A 23,474-nucleotide genomic window follows, 5' to 3' on the forward strand; every position below is an offset into this window, starting at 1 on the left:
GCCAAAATAGAGCTTTTTATATTAGTTCGTACATTTGCAAAGAAAGTAAATCTCCAGGTCTGGACGGTCTTACATTTGTGTTTTTTAAAGAATCATGGGATATTATTGGTGCGGATGTGACTCAGGCGGTTAACGATTTTTTTCGGAACGGGCAAATGTTAAAAGAGATTAATATACGATTATCACCCTTCTTCCGAAAGTTCAAACCCCTAGCAAGGTCACTGGTTTTCGTCCTATTTTATGTTGCAGTGTATTGTATAAATGCATTAGTAAAATCATCTCAAATAGGATTAAAGCGAGCCTGGAGGAAGTGGTTAGTAGCAACCAATCGGCATTTATTCCGGGTCGTCAAATCGCTGATAATGTTCTTCTGACGCAAGAGCTAATGAGGGGTTATCATCTCAATAGGGGTACTCCTAGATGCGCCTTTAAGGTTGATATTCAGAAAGCCTACGATACACTTAATTGGAATTTTTTGGAGGAGATTCTTATTTGCTTTGGATATCCTAAGAAGATGATCAAATGGATTATGGCTTGCGTCACCTCAACCTCTTATTTTATTTGTGTGAATAGTGACTTACATGGTTTCTTTAAGGGTAAACGGGGATTGAGACAAGGTGATCCATTGTCTCCGTATTTATTTACTCTTGTGATGGAGGTGCTTTCATTGATGCTAAAGAGAAATGTTTCGATGTCAAATGGATTTCTTTATCACCCTAGATGGCACAAGATGAATATAATTAATCTATGTTTTGCAGATGATCTCTTTATCTTCTCATACGGTAATATGGCTTCAGTTATTAAAAAATCTCTAACCGAATTTAAAGAGTCCTCGGGTTTATCTGCTAGTCTTCCGAAGAGTACCGTTTTCTTTGCAAATGTTATGCAACTATTATGAACATACGTGTATTCCCGTGTACAAACTTTTTGCTTACTGTATAATTTACGTTATAGATATTGATCGATTATGGTTTCCGAATTTATAAGATGATAAAACATATTGTCCTTTATTATGATTATATATTATTATATTAAATGTTATATAAATATTATATATAGATCCAGGGCCGGTTTTAAGAATTTAAGTGCCCTGAGCGAGGTGAAAAAAAAAGCCCCTAGACCCTAACGAATGATACAAGTCATTTAAAAAATGACAACTAACTTCATATCAATAAACATAAAAAATAGCGTTTGAAAATTTTTCTTGAACCTCATTCATATATTTCACATCGATTATACATTTACAAACTATCAAACTTGTTACATAGTTTAACTTGTAATATCACCTTACCACGTACTTGGTGAAAAAAAAGGCCCCTAGACCCTAACGAATGATACAAGTCATTTAAAAAATGACAACTAACTTCATATCAATAAACATAAAAATAGCGTTTGAAAATTTTTCTTGAACCTCATTCATATATTTCACATCGATTATACATTTACAAACTATCAAACTTGTTATATAGTTTAACTTGTAATATCACCTTACCACGTACTTGTCTCTAGTAAATTTTAATAACTTAACGAAGGTTACAATGATAATTTATTAGTTCTATTAGCATTTAAGTCGCAAAAGAATTCACGTGTAAGACATTAAAAGTCATCTAAATTGAAGGCTTGTGTAGTTAATTTAAAATAATGATCGAAAAATATATTAATGAATTCAATACGAAATGACGATTAGTTAATGAAGTACAGTGAATTATATTCCTACATAGAGCAGAATATATAGTTTTCTATGGGATTTAATCCTTAGTCACAAATAACTTATATACGGTTTTGGTATTATTGGGCTGAAGTATCTTACAATTTATATACGGTTTTGGTATTATTGGGCTGAAGTATCTTACAACTTAACAGATGCAATATTGTTGGGATAGTTGAGCCCACCTACGGTAACCCACTTTCATCACTTATGGATCGTTCTGCCTGTCAGCCTGGTACATTAGATTTCATGGGCCCCTAAAACAAATGGGCCCTGAGCAAGTGCACACTTTGCTCCCCCATTAGGCCGGGCCTGTATAGATCTTAATCTTAATGATTATATTCAGATCATGGTGTTAAATTGTTTGTAAAACATGCTGATAGTACCAAAGGCCATTCGCTTGATGGTATCGTGGTGGCCCTTTTAACTAAGAGGTTGAGGGTTCAAGTCCCGTCGTGAAGATATTTCATGGATTAATATAAATATTCGTGTAAAGTGTGTGTGAGATTTTCTTTCAAAAATAAAAACATGCTGATAGTTTCATAAATTAATATATATGTTGCTGAATATATTACGATCATTGTTAAATTATTTATTATTATTTATTAGGATCATTGTTAAATTATTTGTGGACTTTACTTATTATGTTTGATGGAAAATTGTGTGTATTTTTAAATTTATAAACGCAGCAGGACGATCAAAAAAATAAATATATTTTCATTCGTTAACAAACATCTTTTATTAACTTTAAAATAAACATCATTTATTTTATTAAAAACTTTCACACGATTAACGGTTCCCAGCATGATACAATTACACCACTAATAATTGTAAATAATTCACAAGAAGGAATTAGATATACCTTTAGTTAGCGAGGTCCATGTCTTTAGCAAGTGATCACCACATATAGATTGAAACGAGTGTCCAAAGTAGAACACATCCACAGATAGTCCACAAAGCACGTCAAACAAATACCGGAGACCGCTAGATCTTGAATCACCAAATAAAGAAAACACTTGTTGTAACGACCCGGATTTTTTTGATCGTTTTATACATATGAGATTAATATTTACATAAGTTAAACATTATCAACATGATAAGCAATCCAAATTGTTGAGTCTTGTGTTTTTAAAAAGAGTTTTACACAGCGTTTGACCGCCCAATTTGATCGATGATATCACGAACTATATAACATACGATAATTATATGGTTGTGTACATATACGTATTTATACATATTTAACATGATCTAAGGATGGTTTAACATATCATTGTGTACTAATAACAATGAGTTATAAGTATACTTTGAGAATACTAACTTAAGTTTTCAAAACGGTAACTATACGTTACGTTCTTTGACATATATACCTATAATCTATAATGCTTATACAAGTATCGTATAAATACTTATTTAATCACTTTTAAAGGGCTTAAATACATAAAACAATATAAGTATATTCACAAAAGATAGTTATATTTGAATTCTCGTTCCGTTTTCTCAAGATTTCTACACGTATACCTAGGGTATATGTACCCATATTATACACAGCTTCTAGATGTATTTACTATTGATAAATACCAATTATTAGACCTCAATTATCTGCTCTTAGCAGCCTTGATTAGTCAACAACATGTGGGATCAAGTAGGAAGACTTATGAGCTAAAAATCAAAACTTAAAATCTATATATACGTACATATACACGTTTACATATACATACATATACTTCCATATCAACTTTATTTCAAGATAAATGATCTTCTAAACTCTCTAATCTTCAACCTTCAAGTGTTATTCAAGGTATTCATAAGTTTTTAACTTCATAATCAAGGTAAAACTATGTTTAAACTTTGTTTCAATTCATGTAAGTTAATTATCTTAAATCAAGATATAAACTTACTTACAAACTTTGTTTCTTTCATGATTTCACTTCTTAATGTTCCAAGTCATCAAGAACAAGTTCATATCTTGTTTATTCAGTAACTTTCTTCATCATACTTGAGGTATAACCTTTGTTCATCATCTTGTTCAATTATAACTATCTTAATAAGAATATACAAATCATAACAACAAGAACATAGTTTGAATGATTTCAAACTTGTTCGCAAACTAAATAGATCCTTCTAACTTGAATTTTAAAAAACTTCAAGACCTGAATTATATCATAATGATATGCTAACTTAACAAGATACAACTTGATTTTAAAAAGAACACATTAAAACTGAATCTACATCGTTGGAGTGCAACCGGGGGCTGTTTTGGGTTGGATAATTAAAAACCATCTTAAACTTTGAATTGGAAGTTTATATTCTGGAAAAATGATATTTCTTATGAATATGTTAATATATAAAAATCTCATGGTGTAACTCAAAGTGTAAGTATTTTTGTAAAAATGATCATCTAGATGTTGTTTTTACGACGGAAATGATCACTTTCATAAGATTCACCAAAGTTTGGCCTATAACATGTGATTTCGAATGCAAACCAAGGTATTTACAGTTCATATTCATATATAATGGCTCGATCCAAGGAATTGGCAGGTTGAACCAACAAAAACGGAGTTGTATTGAAGAAACTACGACTAAAACAAAATCGGGTATCCGAAGCTAGTTTATCTACGAAAATAATTTGACTAAAACCAAACTAATCATATCTTGGCTAATTAACATGATATTTTATATATATTTACTCATGATTTGATTTTATATATTTCAGGACCACCCGTAAACAATACGAGAAGATTAATTATAAGACCTCATGATTGTACGCAACACGTCATTTGACAACACGGTACTTTATGTACACAACACGTCATTTGACAACACGGTACCATGGGTCGATATTAATTCCGATCAATACGAATACGATGGGGTCTTTATTTATTTTATTGAACAACTAATTGTGGACTACTAACATCGAACTGCTAACTACGGACTATTAGATATTGAAAGTATTATAAGTATACATGTAATGATTATTTGAAAAGAAAATATGTTGATATATTATATATGGTTAGGTTCGTGATATCTATCGGAGACCAGGTCGGGTTATATATCTTCAAAGCAAAAGTGAGTATATAGTCCCACTTTTAAACTCTAAATATTTCGGGATGAGAATACATGCATTTTAAGATTTACGTTATGGACACAAGTGATTAAAAATATATATTCTACATTGAGTTGTACCACTGGCATATTTCCCTGTAACTTGGTAACTACTATTTACATACGGTATTGTAAACGCGAATCCTGTTGATAGATCTATCGGGCCTGACAACCCCAACCGGACTGGACGACCAGTATTTAACGGTTGCACAGTACTTCGTTTTGGTGACTACACTTGGTACGGTGTAGTGAGATTTCATAATAAAGAGAATATGCGACGTTGATTAAATGTTAAGTATGGTTATCAAGTGCTCAACCACTTAGAATATTTTTATTAAAACGTTTATGTATATTAAATCTTGTGGTCTATATTTATAACGCTGCTAGCATTAAACCTATATCTCAGCAACTTTATGTTGACGATTTAAGCATGTTTATTCTCAGGTGATAATTAAAAGCTTCCGCTGCATTATGCCGAATTTAAGCAGGATTTGGAGTATGCATATTTGTGTCAAAAATAAAACTGCATACCGAAAGATTTGTAATGTGAAATATGTTAGAAATCGTATTGTTATTATCAAATGTAAAGTTTGTAAGAGTAAGATTATCGCTAAACGATAATCATTATTATGTTGTTTAAGCCTTTGGTTATAATAAAGGTTATGGGTTGTATCAAAAAAACATATGCAGATTTTGAAAAATGTCACATATAGAGGTCAATACCTCGCAATGACACCAATAAGTACGTGACATTTATAATCGATATGAACGGGACGTTACAGGTGGTATTAGAGCGTTGGTCTTAGAGAACCAGAAAATTTGCATTAGTGTGTCTTATCGAGTTTGTTAGAATGCATTAGTGAGTCTGGACTTTGACCGTGTTTGATTTCGAAAACTATTGCTTATCATTGTTGGTTAAAAATTAATATGTAAATATTATGTGGTACTAACGTGGTAGTTGTTGTGTGATAGATGTCTGGTTAAAAATTTGTTATCACGTTCAGCGACTCCGAACCAGAATTCCCAGATAGTGTTCCAGTCATTAACCTATCCGACTATGAAAATGACACCTTTGGGGAAGACTCACAATTTTCGGATGAATCATTTGAAGAGGGACCGGAAAGTGATCCTGAGGAGGAAGAAATAGAGGAAATTACGAAAGACAAGTTCGAACTAGGAAAGAAATGAAAGGCTACTGAATTGGAAAATCCAAATCCCGAGTTTAGTGAGGATGTTGTGGCACCAACTTCACCAAATACTACCACCCCTATTCCCGCTGTTCCTATTAGTTCTATCCCTGCATTCAGTTCTTCGGCCCCTCAGCCAAAACGCAGGGAGATAACCCGGATAAGCGTTAAGCGATTTTTTTGAACACAAACGTTTTGGGTTAAATGATGCACTGTTGTTTTAAACCATGGGATCATATAACGTTTTGTATAATATTACTAGTGTGGTTTGCTTAATGTTTGATGTAAGATAAGCATATGTAAAATAGTGAAGTGTGAAATGCAATAATTTTCCATGGTGGAGTATTATTTGGATGGTGGTAATTAATTTCCGTACTAAGCTATTAAGTATGAACTTTAACGGGTAGGTACTACCCTAGATATAATTATAAAACGCTAATAGGAAGAAAAAGCTTTTATAATAATAACTGGTTCATATTATTAATAAGCTAGGATGTACTGTAAATACATACTACATCTGTAATATTCTATGTGAATAATTATTTTTTTTTTCATTCTTATTGAAGAATATGGCGCGATTGAACCGAATGACGGAACAAGAAATCGAGGAACTCATCAATCAGCGAGTGAACAATAGAATGTTATGGGTCAAGGCTGCAAGAGGTGCTGCAGTTAACCCAAATCCTCGTGTGGGATGCACCTACAAAACTTTTTAAGGTTGCAAGCCCTCATCATTCAGTGGAACAGAAGGACCGATCAGTTTAACCCGGTGGATCGAAAAGATTGAGTCTGTGTTTAAAATCAGTGGTTGTATTGAGAAGGACATGACCAAGTATGCATCGTGCACCTTACAGGATAGTGCACTCACGTGGTGGAAAAACTATGTGAAGGCCATAGGAGGAGATGTAGCTTATGATACTCCATGGGAAGAATTCAAAACAATGCTAATCAACGACTATTGTCCAAGGAACGAGGTTAGGAAGTTGGAAGCTGAATTACAAAGCCTGAAAGTTGTTGGTACTGAACTCACCAACTACAATCAGTGATTCATGGAATTAGCTTTGCTATGTCCCGAATTGGTACCAATCGAAGAACGGAAGATAGAACTGTACAAAGATGGTTTGCCTAAAAATGTCAAGGCAAATGTTACAGCATCGAAACCCAAGACTATTCATGAAGCCATCACCATGGCAAACGAGTTGATGGACCAGATTATTCTGGATAAGAACACCGATGTCAAGACATCGGAAAACAAAAGAAAGTGGGAAGGTAATCATCAACAATCCAACAAGAAATAAGAAACCACGCAAGGTGCGGGTAGTGGTTCAAGCTCAGGTTACAAATGACGAAATCCTTTATGTAACAGATGCCACAAACATCACTCTGGTTATTGTAATGTGGTGTGCAACAATTGTAATCGAAGGGGTCATCTTGCTGAAGATTGTAGGATTCCCGTTACAAATACAAATGGCACCAAGACTCCTGCCACCAATGCAAATAGAACTGCCCTGGCCACTGTTACTTGTTATGGGTTCGGGAGACAGGGTCATTATAAGAGCCAGTGCCTGAATCCAGAGAAAAATAACGGATCTGCACGTGGAAGAGCATTTATTATTAATGCTAGAGAGGCGTGTGAAGACCAGGAGCTTGTTACGGGTACGTTTACCATTAATAACTTATCAACATCTATTATATTTGATACTGGTGCCGATAGAAGTTACGTGTGTAGAGACTTTTACGCTAGATTGAATTGTTCATCATTACCTCTAGATGCTAAGTACATGATTGAGTTAGCTAATGGTAAACTAATTAAAGCCGATAAAATTTGCCGTGATTGTAAAATAAATTTAGCCGGAGAAACGTTTAAAATTGATTTGATACCGGTAGAATTAGGAAGTTTTGATGTAATAGTCGGCATGGACTGGATGTCCAAAATAGGAGCTGAAGTTGTGTGCGCCAAGAAGGCAATTCGCATTCCTCGTAAGGATAAAACGCAAGTAATGATTTATGGAGAGAAGAGTAACTCAAAGCTAAAACTCATTAGCTGTTTGAAAGCCCAAAAGTGCTTGAAGAAAGTGGAAGCGAAAGAAAAAGAGAAGTGCATCAACGACGTGCCTGTGGCAAGAGATTTTCCTGAAGTCTTTCCGGAAGAGTTGTCGGGATTACCTCCATTTAGATCTGTAGAATTTCAAATAGATCTAGTACCAAGAACTGCACCAGTGGCTCATGCTCCATACAGACTTGCACCATCTGAGATGAAAGAGTTACAAAGCCAGTTACAAGAATTACTGGACGGTGGTTTCATTCGACCGAGCACTTCACCGTGGGGAGCTCCGATTTTATTCGTCAAGAAGAAAGATGGATCCTTCCGAATGTGTATAGATTACCGTGAATTAAATAAGTTAACTATCAAGAATCGGTATCCACTACCGAGAATTGACGACTTATTTGATCAACTTCAAGGATCATGTGTTTACTCGAAAATCGACCTAAGATCGGGCTATCATCAACTACGCGTCAAAGAAGAAAATATTCCAAAAACTGCTTTCCGGAAATGCTACGGTCATTACGAATTTTTGGTCATGCCGTTTGGATTGACGAATAGCTGTATTCATGGACCTCATGAATCGAGTTTGTAGTCCATATTTAGATAAGTTTGTTATCGTTTTCATTGACGATATTCTCATCTATTCCAAAAATGAGTAAGAGCATGAGCAGCATTTAAGGTTGGTATTAGAATTGTTAAGAAAAGAACAGTTATACGCCAATTTTTCTAAGTGTGCTTTTTGGTTGAAAGAAGTGCAATTTCTTGGCCACGTTGTTAGTAGCAAAGGAATTCAGGTTGATCCAGCTAAAATTGAGGCCATTGAAAAATGGGAGACTCCTAAGACACCAACACAAATACGTCAATTTTTGGGCTTAGCCGGTTATTATAGAAGGTTTATTCAAGATTTTTCCAAAATAGCTAAACCATTGACAGCGTTAACGTAAAAAGGAAAGAAGTACGAATGGACCTCTGAACAGGAGAGTGCATTTCAATTACTGAAGAAGAAGTTGACTACGGCGCCTATTTTATCGTTACCTGAAGGGAACGATGATTTTGAGATATATTGTGACGCTTCGCGACAAGGTTTTGGTTGCGTCCTTATGCAACGAAAGAAAGTTATTGCGTACGCATCCTGACAATTGAAGATTCATGAACGAAATTATACGACGCATGATCTAGAACTGGGAGCAGTAGTGTTTGCATTGAAGATATGGAGACACTACTTATATGTGGTTAAATGCACTGTGTTTACCGATCATAAAAGCCTTTAACATATTTTCGATCAAAAACAGCTGAACATGAGGCAATGTAGGTGGGTCGAGCTGATAAACGACTATGATTGTGAGATTCGCTATCATCCCGGGAAAGTGAATGTAGTGACCGACGCTCTAAGCAGAAAGGAACGAGAGCCAATTCGAGTACGAGCGATGAACATAAAAATTTGCATGAATATCAACTCACAAATCAAAGAGGCTCAACGAGAAGCTCTTACTAAGGAAAACATTGGAAATGAAATAATGAAGAAATATGAGAAGCAACTCGTTATACAGGAAGACGGAATTCGATATTTTGCAAAACGTATTTGGGTACCAAAGTTGGGTGGATTAAGGAAGTTGATATTGAACGAGGCACATAAGATAAGAAACTCGATACATCCTAGAGTTGGAAAGATGTATCAAGATCTTAAGATGCATTATTGGTGGCCTAATTTAAAGACAGACGTTGCAACATATGTCGGGGAATGTTTAACTTGTTCCAAAGTCAAAGCAGAACACCAGAAGCCGTCAGGGTTACTTCAACAACTAGAAATCCCAGAATGGAAGTGGGACGGTATTATCATGGATTTTATCACAAAGTTACCCAAGACTGCATGGGGTTATGACACCATTTGGGTAATAGTTGATCGTCTCACCAAATCTGCACATTTCTTGCATATAAAAGAAATGGATAGAATGGAGAAACTATTACGATTATACATAAAGGAAATTGTTTCAAGGCATGGAATACCTATTTCCATTATATCCGATCGTGATAGTAGATTTACATCAAAGTTCTGGCAATCACTACAGGAGGCCCTGGGAACTCGTTTGGATATGAGCACCGCATATCATCCGCAAACTGATGGGCAGAGTAAAAGAACAATTCAGACTCTTGAAGACATGCTCAGGGCATGTGTGATCAATTTTGGAAACGGATGGGATAAATATCTACCATTAGCAGAATTCTCGTATAATAATAGTTAGCATGCGAGCATTAAAGCTGCACCATTTGAAGCACTGTATGGAAGGAAGTGTAGATCCCCTATCTGTTGAAATGAAGTAGGAGATCGACGATTAACTGGTCCCGAGATCATACACGAAACTACTGAGAAGATAGTACAAATCAAGGAGAGATTGAAAACAGCCCGTAGTCGCCAAAAGAGCTACGCCGATGTCCGAAGGAAACCATTAGAGTTTCATATCGGTGACATGGTTATGCTAAAGGTGTCACCTTGGAAAGGTGTAATACGTTTCGTCAAAAGGGGTAAACTGAATCCAAGGTATGTAGGCCCGTTCAAGATCATTGAACGCATTGGACCGGTAGCTTAGCGACTCGAGTTACCATAACAACTCGCCGGAGTACATAATACGTTTCACGTTTCAAACCTTAAGAAGTGTCTTGCAAGGGAAGACCTCACCATTCCTTTTGAAGAAATCCAAGTCGACGAGAAACTACAATTCATAGAAGAACCATTCGAAATCATGGACCGTGAAGTTAAACAGCTCAAGCAGAGCAACATACCAATCGTTAAGGTTCGTTGGAATGCTCAAAGAGGTCCCGAGTTTACTTGGGAACGAGAGGATCAGATGAAACAAAAGTACCCACATTTGTTTCCCGAGAACGCAAAATAGGTACAACTTTAAAATTTCGGGACGAAATTTATTTAACGGGTAGGTACTGTAATTGTGATGACCCGGAGAATTTCGATCAAATTTAAACTTAATCTTTATATATTTCTGATATGATAAGCAAAGTATGTAATGTTGAGTCTAGAAAATTTTGAAACGATGTTCATATATCCAATTGACCTTTGACAATTTCCGACAATTCACTAACCATTATTTGTAAGTAGATAGATATAAATAAATAAGTAAATATATATATATATATATATATATATATATATATATATATATACACATATACATATATATATATATACATATACATATATATATATATACATATACATATATATATATATACATATACATATATATATATATACATATACATATATATATATATATATATATATATATATATATATATATATATATATATATATATATATATATATATATATATATATATATGAACACTATACTTAATTGATAAATATATGAATAGTATAATATATTAAAATGTATATTCAATACATGTTATGATATATATATAATCATTAAATATTACATAATTATAAATTGTAATATTAATATATGTAAATATATATAGTTATATATATGAACGTTACTGGTAAAATATTTATATATATATATAATATATATATATATATATATATATATATATATATATATATATATATATATTTAAAATTATTTAAGTAATATATTTAAGTATGTAGTAAAAACATGTTATGGAATAATTATAAATATTATTTTAGAATATATAAATATATATTTTAAAAACTTAGGATACATTATGTTTTATTTCTTAATGAATTTAATAACGGATATTTATATATTAACAAGTGTAAAGTAATATATGTAATTCATATATAGTTCTATACATAATTAATTGTACGAATATCGTAATTTATAAATATTATATAAATACTTATAATATTTCATTATATGTAAATAAATGGTGTATTAACATTAAATTATTATTAATATTATTAACATTATTATTAATAATTATTATTATCATTATTATTATTTGTATTATTATTATTAGTATTATTTTGATTAATTATTATTTTCTATTATTATAATTCTCAGCATTTATATTATTTCAAAATATATACTAATAATAATATTATTATTAATATATTTATTTATAACTACTAATTATTAATATTAATATTAAATATTAATTATAAATAGAATCTTGTACCAAATTAACTTTCTGCTTTATATCACAATCCACTGTTCTATTTCTTTGTTGTTATCTATAATCTGTTATCAATCTTATTCCAATTCTGTACATACCAAACAGATAGAGTTAAAAATCGATTGTAATCAGGATCAAGTTTTTATTCGTTTTATTTTTTTATTTTATTTGACTTTGTCTGATTGAGAATTTTGTAGTCACATTATTATATATAATCGATCCATTCAGGCTACAATACTGACAGCTCAAATCTCTTTCACTATCTCATTCGATTATAGGTATAATAAATTCAAGTTATTGAATTTAAATCAAAAATAAAGCTGGAACCCGTCGGTTATCTCTGTTTCTACTTCTTTTCAACAAAAGCTCGAATTATTAATGATTTTTAAAATCTATAAATGCAAGATTGTTAGGAATTGTCTAATGATACTGTCTCTAAGTTTTCAGGGCTCAATTTAATCTATTGCTTACGAATTTTGAAGTCAAACTTTTAAAATCAAAAAGTCAACCTTTGTTCTTCATCCAAATTCGAAATTTCTGTTTCAAATTGGGTTAAATTGATAATTGTTATAGTTTCTAGAAGTGATGTTTAACAAAATTTGTGTTGTAACTTTTGTATAAAATGATCACGAATATGAAAACCAATATTATTTTTTTTTTGTAAAACAGCGACGGGCGGGAAGCTTTTTTTTTATTTTTTATTTTTTGTAATCAAGAACATAACTATAGATTCTACCGATATTTTTTTTATAAGTCTTAAACAAAAATTAAACTCGCCATTTTAATAATTAAACTTTTCTATCCAATTTGTTTGTTGATGAAGAAGATGAACAGAATAAATGGGATTAAATAGAATTCGGTTAGGATATATTTGAATAAATAGAAATGGTGGAGTGGTTTTGAGTGTTTGCGGGTTAACTGGTGGTCACTGGTTCGAGTCTCAAACGGGACAATTCTTTTTAGACGAAATTTCTCAAGGGTATACACAAATACTTTTAGCTTTATTATCATTATTATTATCATTGTTATTATAGATTATAGATTGTTATTGTTATTGCTATTGTTATTATTATTATTATTATTGATTGAAATTATTATTATGTATTAGTATTATTATTAGTATTAATATCATTGTTATTATTATGATTATGAATATTATGAATATTATTATAATTTCTATAAAAATCATAAAATTTATTATTTATTCATTAAAAACTAATACTTGTATCATTTTATAAGTTATAATATTATTATAAGTATCATTACTAGTATTATAAGTATTATTAGTATTATAATTATCATTAATATCATTAGTTATCATTATTAATATTATGATCATAGTTAAAATTAAGAGTAATGTTATTATAATTATTATTATGATATTATGGACAACTAGTATATGTATTATCATTATTATTATGTAAACTTAGAAACGATGATTAGTATTAGTATTATTAAGAAAATGATGCAAATAATTATTATTTTCACTAATATTGGTATTTGTATCATTTTTATAATTACTAGTATTATTATAATTAACATAAGTATCATTGTTAACAATATTCTTATTATTATTAGTAGTATTATTAATATTAAATAAAGTTGTATTATTATTATTAGTAAATCGTTAATATCAAAACTATCGTTTTTAAACAAATAAATATTATGTACATAAAGTATATTTGTTACATATACTATAATTATATTAAAATTTCATATAACTATATATATCAAACCTATTAATATTATTTATATAAATATATACAAATAACAAATTATCGATTTTTAAATATAACATTAAACAAGTATGTATATAAATATAGATATATCAATAAAACTATACAAATATTAACTATTATGAATATATACACAAATTGAATATACATAATATATAAATTAAAGGTATAATAAGTAAATTTGTTCAGTTATGATTTTATGTTTTAATATATACATACAAATGATATAGGTTCGTGAATCCAAGGCCTACTCTGCATTGTTCAATGTTGTCATATGTATTTTTACTACAAAATACAGTACTGTGTGTTTCATTATTCCCTTTTTATATACATTTTTGGGCTGAGAATACATGCAAATGCTTTATTAACTGTTTTACAATATTTATATGCGTGAGTTTCATTATTCCCTTTTTATATACATTTTTGGGCTGAGAATACATGCAAATGCTTTATTAACTGTTTTACAATATTTATATGCGCGAGTTTCATTATTCCCTTTTTATATACATTTTTGGGCTGAGAATACATGCAAATGCTTTATTAACTGTTTTACAATATTTATATGCGTGAGTTTCATTGTTCCCTTTTTATATACATTTTTGGGCTGAGAATACATGCAAATGCTTTATTAACTATTTTACAATATTTATATGCGTGAGTTTCATTATTCCCTTTTTATATACATTTTTGGGCTGAGAATACATGCAAATGCTTTATTAACTGTTTTACAATATTTATATGCGTGAGTTTCATTATTCCCTTTTTATATACATTTTTGGGCTGAGAATACATGCAAATGCTTTATTAACTGTTTTACAATATTAATATGCGTGAGTTTCATTAATCCCTTTTTAAATGCTTTTGCAATATATATTTTTGGGACTGAGAATACATGCGCTGTTTTTATAACTATTTTATGAAATAGACAAAAGTAATTGAAACTACATTATATGGTTGAATGATCGAAATCGAATATGCCCCTTTTTATTAAGTCTGGTAATCTAAGAATTAGGGAACATACACCCTAATTGACGCGAACTCTAAAGATAGATCTATCCGGCCCAACAAGCCCCATCCAAAGTACCGGATGCTTTAGTACTTCGAAATTTATATCATGTCCGAAGGAGGATCCTGAAATGATGGGGATATTCTTATATGCATATTGTGAATGTCGGTTACCAGGTGTTCAATCCATATGAATAATATTTTTGTCTCTATGCATGGGACGTATGTTTATGAGAAATGGAAATATGAAATCTTGTGGTCTATTAAAATTATGAAATGATTATTTATGTTAAACTAATGAACTCACCAACCTTTTGGTTGATACTTTGAAGCATGTTTATTCTCAGGTACGAAAGAAATGTTCCGCTGTGCATTTGCGCATGTTATAGATATTACTTGGAGTCATTCATGGCATATTTCAAAAGACGTTGCATTCGAGTCGTCGAGTTTGTCATAACCCGACCTTAACCATAAGGACGAATACAATAACATATGATTTCATCGCGAGGTATTGACCTCTATATGCGACATTTTTCAAAAACTGCATTCGTTTTTACAATACAAACCATAGCTTTTATTATAAATACAAGGTTTAAACAACTTAATAATGATTATCCTTTAGTGATAATCTTAGACTTACAAACTTTACATGTGATAATAACAATACGACCTCCAACATATTTTACATTACAAATCCTCCGATATGCAGTTTTATTTTTGACACAAATATGCATACTCAAGATCTTGCTTAAATTCAACATGTTGCAGCGAAAGCTTTTAGTTATCACCTGAGAATACACATGCTTAAAACGTCAACATAAAGTTGGTGAGATATAGGTTTAATGCCGGCAGCGTTATGAATATAGACCACAAGATTTCATATATAAACGTTTTAATAAAAATATTCTAAGTTGTTGAGCACTTGATAACCATACTTAACATTTAATCAACGTCGCATATTCCCTTTATTATGAAATCTTACTACACCGTACCAAGTGTAGTCACCGAAACGAAGTACTGTGCAACCATTGAATACTGGTCGTCCAGTCCGGTTGGGGTTGTCAGGCCCGATAGATCTATCAACAGGATTCGCGTTTACAATACCTCATGTAAATAGTAGTTATCAAGTTACAGGGAAGTATGCCAGTGGTACAACTCAACGTAGAATATATATTTTTAATCACTTGTGTCCATAACATAAATCATAAAATGCATGTATTCTCATCCCGAAATATTTAGAGTTTAAAAGTGGGACTATATACTCACTTTTGTCTTGAAGGTATTTAACTCGACTTGGTCTCCGATATATATCATGAACCTAACCATATATATAATATATCAACATATTTTCTTTTCAAGTAATCGTTACATATATATATATATATATATATATATATATATATATATATATATATATATATATATATATATATATATATATACTTTTAATACTTTTAATATTTTCTTAGTCCGTAGTTAGCAGTCCGATGTTAGTGGTCCACAATTAGTTGCTTAAATAAAATAAATAAAGACCCCCATCGTATTCGTGTTGATCAGAATTAATCTTGACCCACGGTACCATGTTGTCAAATGACGTGTTGCGTACATAAAGTACCGTGTTGTCAAATGACGTGTTGCGTACAATCATGAGGTCTTATGATTAATCTTCTCGTGTTGTTTACGGGTGGTCCTGAAATATATAAAATAAAATCATAAGTAAATATATATTAAATATTATGTTAATTAGCCAAGATATGATTAATCCGATTTTGTCATAATATGATATATTACAGGTCTTGAAGTGTTTTTAAAAAATCAAATTAGAAGGATCTATTTAGTTTACGAACAAGTTTGAAATCACTCAAACTATGTTCTTGTTGTTAAAATTTTATAACACAAAATAAGATAGCTATATAAATATGAATCGAATAAGGTTATGAATAAGGTTACTACCTCAAGTTACTTGGACAAAGCTACTGGAAAAGATAAGAAAAATCTTGGAATCAAAAGAGTGGTGGAGTGGGATTGAAAGATTGGAAGTAATCTCCTTGAAATCGGATGACTATATTGATACGTTCTTGAGTAGGTAAATGAAGAGAGATTAGGGAGTAAATTAACTTGAAAGAAAATTGGAAATGAAATTGTATGTGTGTGTGTGCAAAATAGCATGATTATGGGATGGATATATAGGAGATTTAGTTTGTTTTCTTGCACAAAAGTCACACATGAGGTTAAATGGCTAGTTCCCACATGTAACATCATGTCTAGTGGCTGATCACTGAAGTTTATTGTTGGTATATACCAATAGTAAATACGTATAGAAGCTGGGTATGATACGGTTACATATACCCTAGATATATTTGTAGAAATTTTGAGGAATCGGAACGAGAATTCAAATATGGACGGGTTTATAACTGTAAAAGAGGCTCAAAACTGGGCTTTTATTTTTGGGTCAAACCGGGCCAAAATAAAATTTTAAGACATTTTTAATAAAGCAATGTTAGCCCAAAAAAATTTTTCCAGCCAGGGGCTCTACCCCTTGGACCCCGCCAGGGGTTGCCACCCCTTGGACCCCGCTTATCGGGGGCGCTGCCCCCGAACCCCCGTCATAATCAAGATAAGTTCAAACAAGTGTGCACTCCACACTTCCCCAAACTTGTTCGATATTTATCAAGATTATTTTGGTTACAAATTAATCCCATTACACTTAAATCATATTGGTGACATAGATCACCAACACATTATATATTGTAAGTATATATGTCAAAGAATGTTACATATAGTTATCGTTTTGATAACTTAAGTTAGTGGTCTCAAAGTATACTTATAACTCATTGTTGTTAGTTCACAATGAAATGTTAAACCATCCTTAAATCATGTTAAATATGTATAGATATGTACATATACATAATCGTATAATTATCGTGTGTTATATAGTTCGTGATATCATCGGTCAAATTGGACGGTCAAACGTTGTGTGAAACCGTTTTCAAAAACATAAGTCTCAACAGTTTGAATTGCTTATCATGTTGGTAAGGTTTATTTTATGTAAATATTAATCTCATAAGTATAAAACGATCGGAAAAATCTGGGTCTTTACAGTACCGACCCGTTAAATAAATTTCGTCCCGAAATTTTAAAGTTGTACCTATTTTGCGTTGTCCGGAAACAAATGTGGATACTTTTGTTTCATCTAATCCTCTCGTTCCCAAGTAAACTCGGGACCCCTTCGAGCATTCCAACGAACCTTAACGATTGGTATGTTGCTCTGCTTGAGCCGTTTAACTTCACGGTCCATGATTTCGACTGGTTCTTCTATGAATTGTAGTTTCTCATCGACTTGGATTTCTTCAAGAGGAATGGTGAGATCTTCCTTTGCAAGACATTTCTTGAGGTTTGAGACGTGAAATGAATTATGTACCCCGGTGAGTTGTTGTGGTAACTCGAGTCGATAAGCTACCGGTCCGATGCGTTCGATGATCTTGAACGGGCCTACATACCTTGGGTTCAGTTTACCCCTTTTTCCAAAACGTATTACACCTTTCCAAGGTGACACCTTTAGCATAACCATGTCACCGATCTGAAACTCTAATGGTTTCCTTCGGACATCGGCGTAGCTCTTTTGGCGACTACGGGCTGTTTTCAATCTCTCCTTGATTTGCACTATCTTCTCAGTAGTTTCATGGATAATCTCGGGACTAGTTAATTGTCGATCTCCTACTTCATTCCAACAGATAGGGGATCTACACTTCCTTCCATACAGTGCTTCGAATGGTGCAGCTTTAATGCTCGCATGATAACTATTATTATATGAGAATTCTGCTAATGGTAGATATTTATCCCATCCATTTCCAAAATCGATCACAGATGCCCTGAGCATGTCTTCAAGAGTCTGAATTGTTCTTTCACTCTGCCCGTCAGTTTGCGGATGGTATGCGGTGCTCATATCCAAACGGGTTCCCAGGGCCTCCTGTAGTGATTGCCAAAACTTTGATGTAAATCTACTATCACGATCGGATATAATGGAAATAGGTATTACATGCATCGAAACAATTTCTTTTATGTATAATCGTAATAGTTTCTCCATTCTATCCGTTTCCTTTATAGGCAAGAAATGTGCAGATTTGGTGAGACGATCAACTATTACCCAAATGGTGTCATAACCCCAGGCAGTCTTAGGTAACTTTGTGATGAAATCCATGGTAATACCATCCCATTTCCATTCTGGGATTTCTGGTTGTTGAAGTAACCCTGACGGCTTCTGATGTTCTTCTTTGACTTTGGAACAAGGTAAACATTCCCCAACATATGTTGCAACATCTGTCTTTAAATTAGGCCACCAATAATGCGTCTTAAAATCTTGATACATCTTTCCAACTCCAGGATGTATCGAGTATCTTGTCTTATGTGCCTCATTCAATATCAACTTCCTTAATCCACCAATAATTCGGTACCCAAATACGGTTTGCAAAATATCGAATTCCGTCTTCCCGCATAACGAGTTGCTTCTCATACTTCTTCATTATTTCATTTCCTATGTTTTCTTTAGTAAGAGCTTCTCGTTGAGCCTCTTTGATTTGTGAGTTGAGATTCATGCGAATTTTTATGTTCATTGCTCGTACTCGAATTGGTTCCCGTTCCTTTCTGCTTAGAGCGTCGGCTACAACATTCGCTTTCCCGGGATGATAGCGAATCTCACAATCATAGTCGTTTATCAGCTCGACCCACCTACGTTGCCTCATGTTCAGCTGTTTCTGATCGAAAATATGTTGAAGGCTTTTATGATCAGTAAACACATTGCATTTAACTCCATATAAATAGTGTCTCCATATCTTCAATGCAAACACTACTGCCCCCAATTCTAGATCATGCGTCGTATAATTCCGCTCGTGAATCTTCAATTGTCGAGATGCGTATGCAATGACTTTCTTTCGTTGCATAAGGACGCAACCAAAACCTTGTCGCGAAGCGTCACAATATATCTCAAAATCATCGTTCCCTTCAGGTAACGATAAAATAGGTGCCGTGGTCAACTTCTTCTTGAGTAATTGAAATGCACTCTCCTGCTCAACGGTCCATTCGTACTTCTTCCCTTTTTGTGTTAACGATGTCAATGGTTTAGCTATTCGGGAAAAATCTTGAATAAACCTTCTATAATAACCGGCTAAACCCAAAAATTGGCGTATCTGCGTTGGTGTCTTAGGAGTCTCCCATTTTTCAATGGCCTCAATTTTAGCTGGATCAACCTGAATTCCTTTGCTACTAACAACGTGGCCAAGAAATTGCACTTCTTTCAACCAAAATGCACACTTAGAAAATTTGGCGTATAACTGTTCTTTTCTTAACAATTCTAATACCAACCTTAAATGCTGCTCATGCTCTTGCTCACTCTTGGAATAGATAAGAATATCGTCAATGAAAACGATAACAAACTTATCTAAATATGGACTACAAACTCGATTCATGAGGTCCATGAATACAGCTGGTGCATTAGTCAACCCAAACGGCATGACCAAAAATTCATAATGACCGTAGCGTGTCCGAAAAGCAGTTTTCGGAATATCTTCTTCTTTGACACGTAATTGATGATAGCCCGATCTTAAGTCGATTTTCGAGTACACACATGATCCTTGTAATTGATCAAATAAGTCATCAATTCTCGGTAGTGGATACCGATTCTTGATAGTTAACTTATTTAATTCACGATAATCTATACACATTCGGAAAGATCCATCTTTCTTCTTGACGAATAAAACCGGAGCTCCCCACGGTGAAGTGCTCGGTCGAATGAAACCGCGGTCCAGTAATTCTTGTAACTGGCTTTGTAACTCTTTCATCTCAGATGGTGCATGTCTATATGGAGCACGAGCCACTGGTGCAGCTCCTGGTACTAGATCTATTTGAAATTCTACAGATCTAAATGGAGGTAATCCCGGCAACTCTTCCGGAAATACTTCAGGAAATTCTCTTGCCACAGGCACGTCGTTGATGCTCTTCACTTTTTCCTTCGTTTCGACTTTATTAACATGTGCTAGGATAGCATAGCACCCTTTCTTCAAGAACTTTTGAGCTTTCAAACAACTAATGAGTTTTAGCTTTGAGTTACCCTTCTCTCCATAAATCATTAATGGCGTTCTATCCTTACGAGGAATGCGAATTGCCTTCTTGGCGCACACAACTTCAGCTCCTATTTTGGACATCCAGTCCATGCCGACTATTACATCAAAACTTCCTAATTCTACGGGTATCAAATCAATCTTAAATGTTTCTCCGGCTAAATTTATTTTACAATCACGACAAATTTTATCGGCTTTAATTAGTTTACCATTAGCTAACTCAATCATGTACTTAGCATCTAGAGGTAATGATGAACAATTCAATTTAGCGTAAAAGTCTCTACACACGTAACTTCTATCGGCACCAGTATCAAATATAATAGATGCGGATAAGTTATTAATGGTAAACGTACCCGTAACAAGCTCCGGGTCTTCATACGCCTCTCTAGCATTAATAACAAATGCTCTTCCACGTGCAGATCCGTTATTCTTCTCTGGATTCGGGCACTGACTCTTATAATGATCCTGTTTCCCACACCCATAACAAGTAACAGTGGCCAAGGCAGTTCTATTTGCATTGGTGGCAGGAGTCTTGGTACCGTTTGTATTTGTAGCGGGAACCCTACAATCTTCAGCAAGATGACCTTTTCGATTACAATTATTGCACACCACATTACAATAACCAGAGTGATGTTTGTGGCATCTGTTACATAAAGGATTTCGTCCCTTGTAACCTGAGTTCGAACCGCTACCCGCACCTTGTGTGGTTTCTTGTTTCTTGTTGGATTGTTGATGATTACCTTCCCACTTTCTTTTGTTTCCCGATGTCTTGACATCGGTGTTCTTATCCAGAATAATCTGGTCCATCAACTCGTTCGCCATGGTGATAGCTTCATGAATAGTCTTGGGTTTGGATGCTGTAACATTTGCCTTGACCTTTTTAGGCAAACCGTCTTTGTACAGTTCAATCTTCCGTTCTTCGGTTGGTACCAATTCGGGACATAGCAAAGCTAATTCCATGAATCACTGATTGTAGGTGGTGAGTTCAGTACCAACAGCTTTCAGGCTTCGTAATTCAGCTTCCAACCTCCTAACCTCGTTCCTTGGACAATATTCGTTGATTAGCATTGTTTTGAATTCTTCCCAAGGAGTATCATAAGCTACATCTCCTCCTAAGGCCTTCACATAGTTTTTCCACCACGTGAGTGCACTATCTTGTAGGGTGCACGATGCATACTTGGTCATGTCCTTCTCAATACAACCACTGATTTTAAACACAGACTCAATCTTTTCGATCCACCGGGTTAAACCAACCGGTCCTTCTGTTCCACTGAATGATGAGGGCTTGCAACCTTGAAAAGTTTTGTAAGTACACCCCACACGAGGATTTGGGTTAACTGCAGCACCTCTTGCAGCCTCGACCCATAACATTCTGTCGTTCACTCGCTGATTGATGAGTTCCTGGATTTCTTGTTCCGTCATTCGGTTCAATCGCGCCATAATCTTCAACAAGAATGGAAAAAAATAATTATTCACATGGAATATTATAGATGTAGTATGTATTTACAGTACATCGTAGCTTATTAATAATATAAACCAGTTATTATTATAAAAGCCTTTTCTTCTTATTAGCGTTTAATAATTATATCTAGGGTAGTACCTACCCGTTAAAGTTCATACTTAATAGCTTAGTACGAAAATCAATTACTACCACCCAAATAATACTTAACCATGGAAAATTATTGCATTTCACACTTCACTATTTTACATATGCTTATCTTACATCAAACATTAAGCACACCACACTAGTAATATTATACAAATCATTATATGATCCCATGGTTTAAAACAACAGTGCATCATTTAACCCAAAGCGTTTGTGTTCAAAGAAATCGCTTAAAGGTTATCCTGGTTCTCTCCCTGCGTTTTGGCTGAGGAACCGAAGAACTGGATGTCGGGATAGAACTAATAGGAATAGCGGGAATAGGTGTGGAAGTATCTGGTGGAGTTGGTGCCACAACATCCTCTCTAGACTCGGGATTTAGATTTTCCATTTCAGTAGCCTTTCGTTTCTTTCATCGTTCGAACTTGTCTTTCGTAATTTCCTGTATTTCTTCCTCCTCAGGATCACTTTCCAGTTCCTCTTCAATTGATTCATTCGAAACTTGTGAGTCTTCCCCAAAGGTATCATTTTCATCATCAGATAGATTAATGACTGGAACACCATCTGAAGAGTCTGGTTCGGAGTCGCTGAATGTGATAATAAGTTCTAAGCCAGACATCTATCACATAACAACTAGCACGTTAATACCACATAATATTTACATATTAATTTTTAACCAACAAGGATAAGCAATAGTTTTCGAAATCAAACACGGTCAAAGTCCAGACTCACTAATGCATCCTAACAAACTCGATAAGACACACTAATGCAAATTCTCTGGTTCTCTAAGACCAACGCTCTGATACCACATGTCATAACCCGACCTTAACCATAAGGACGAATACAATAACATATGA

General features: G+C 33.5%; 1 protein-coding gene across 1 annotated transcript; it reads left to right on the forward strand.

The window, feature by feature from the left end:
• Positions 1-385: 385 nt before the first annotated feature.
• On the forward strand, positions 386-898 carry LOC139870691 (secreted RxLR effector protein 78-like). The gene has a single exon (XM_071858474.1). It carries the CDS (start codon positions 386-388, stop codon positions 896-898), a length of 513 nt encoding a protein of 170 aa, XP_071714575.1.
• Positions 899-23,474: the final 22,576 nt, after the last annotated feature.

Source organism: Rutidosis leptorrhynchoides, chromosome 10, assembly GCF_046630445.1.
Source record: "Rutidosis leptorrhynchoides isolate AG116_Rl617_1_P2 chromosome 10, CSIRO_AGI_Rlap_v1, whole genome shotgun sequence".
Taxonomy (NCBI): domain Eukaryota; kingdom Viridiplantae; phylum Streptophyta; class Magnoliopsida; order Asterales; family Asteraceae; genus Rutidosis; species Rutidosis leptorrhynchoides.

What these genes read in the sequence shown, in the direction of transcription:
- LOC139870691 (XM_071858474.1), top strand. Translation starts at nt 386, where the DNA reads ATGAGGGGTTATCATCTCAATAGGGGTACTCCTAGATGCGCCTTTAAG.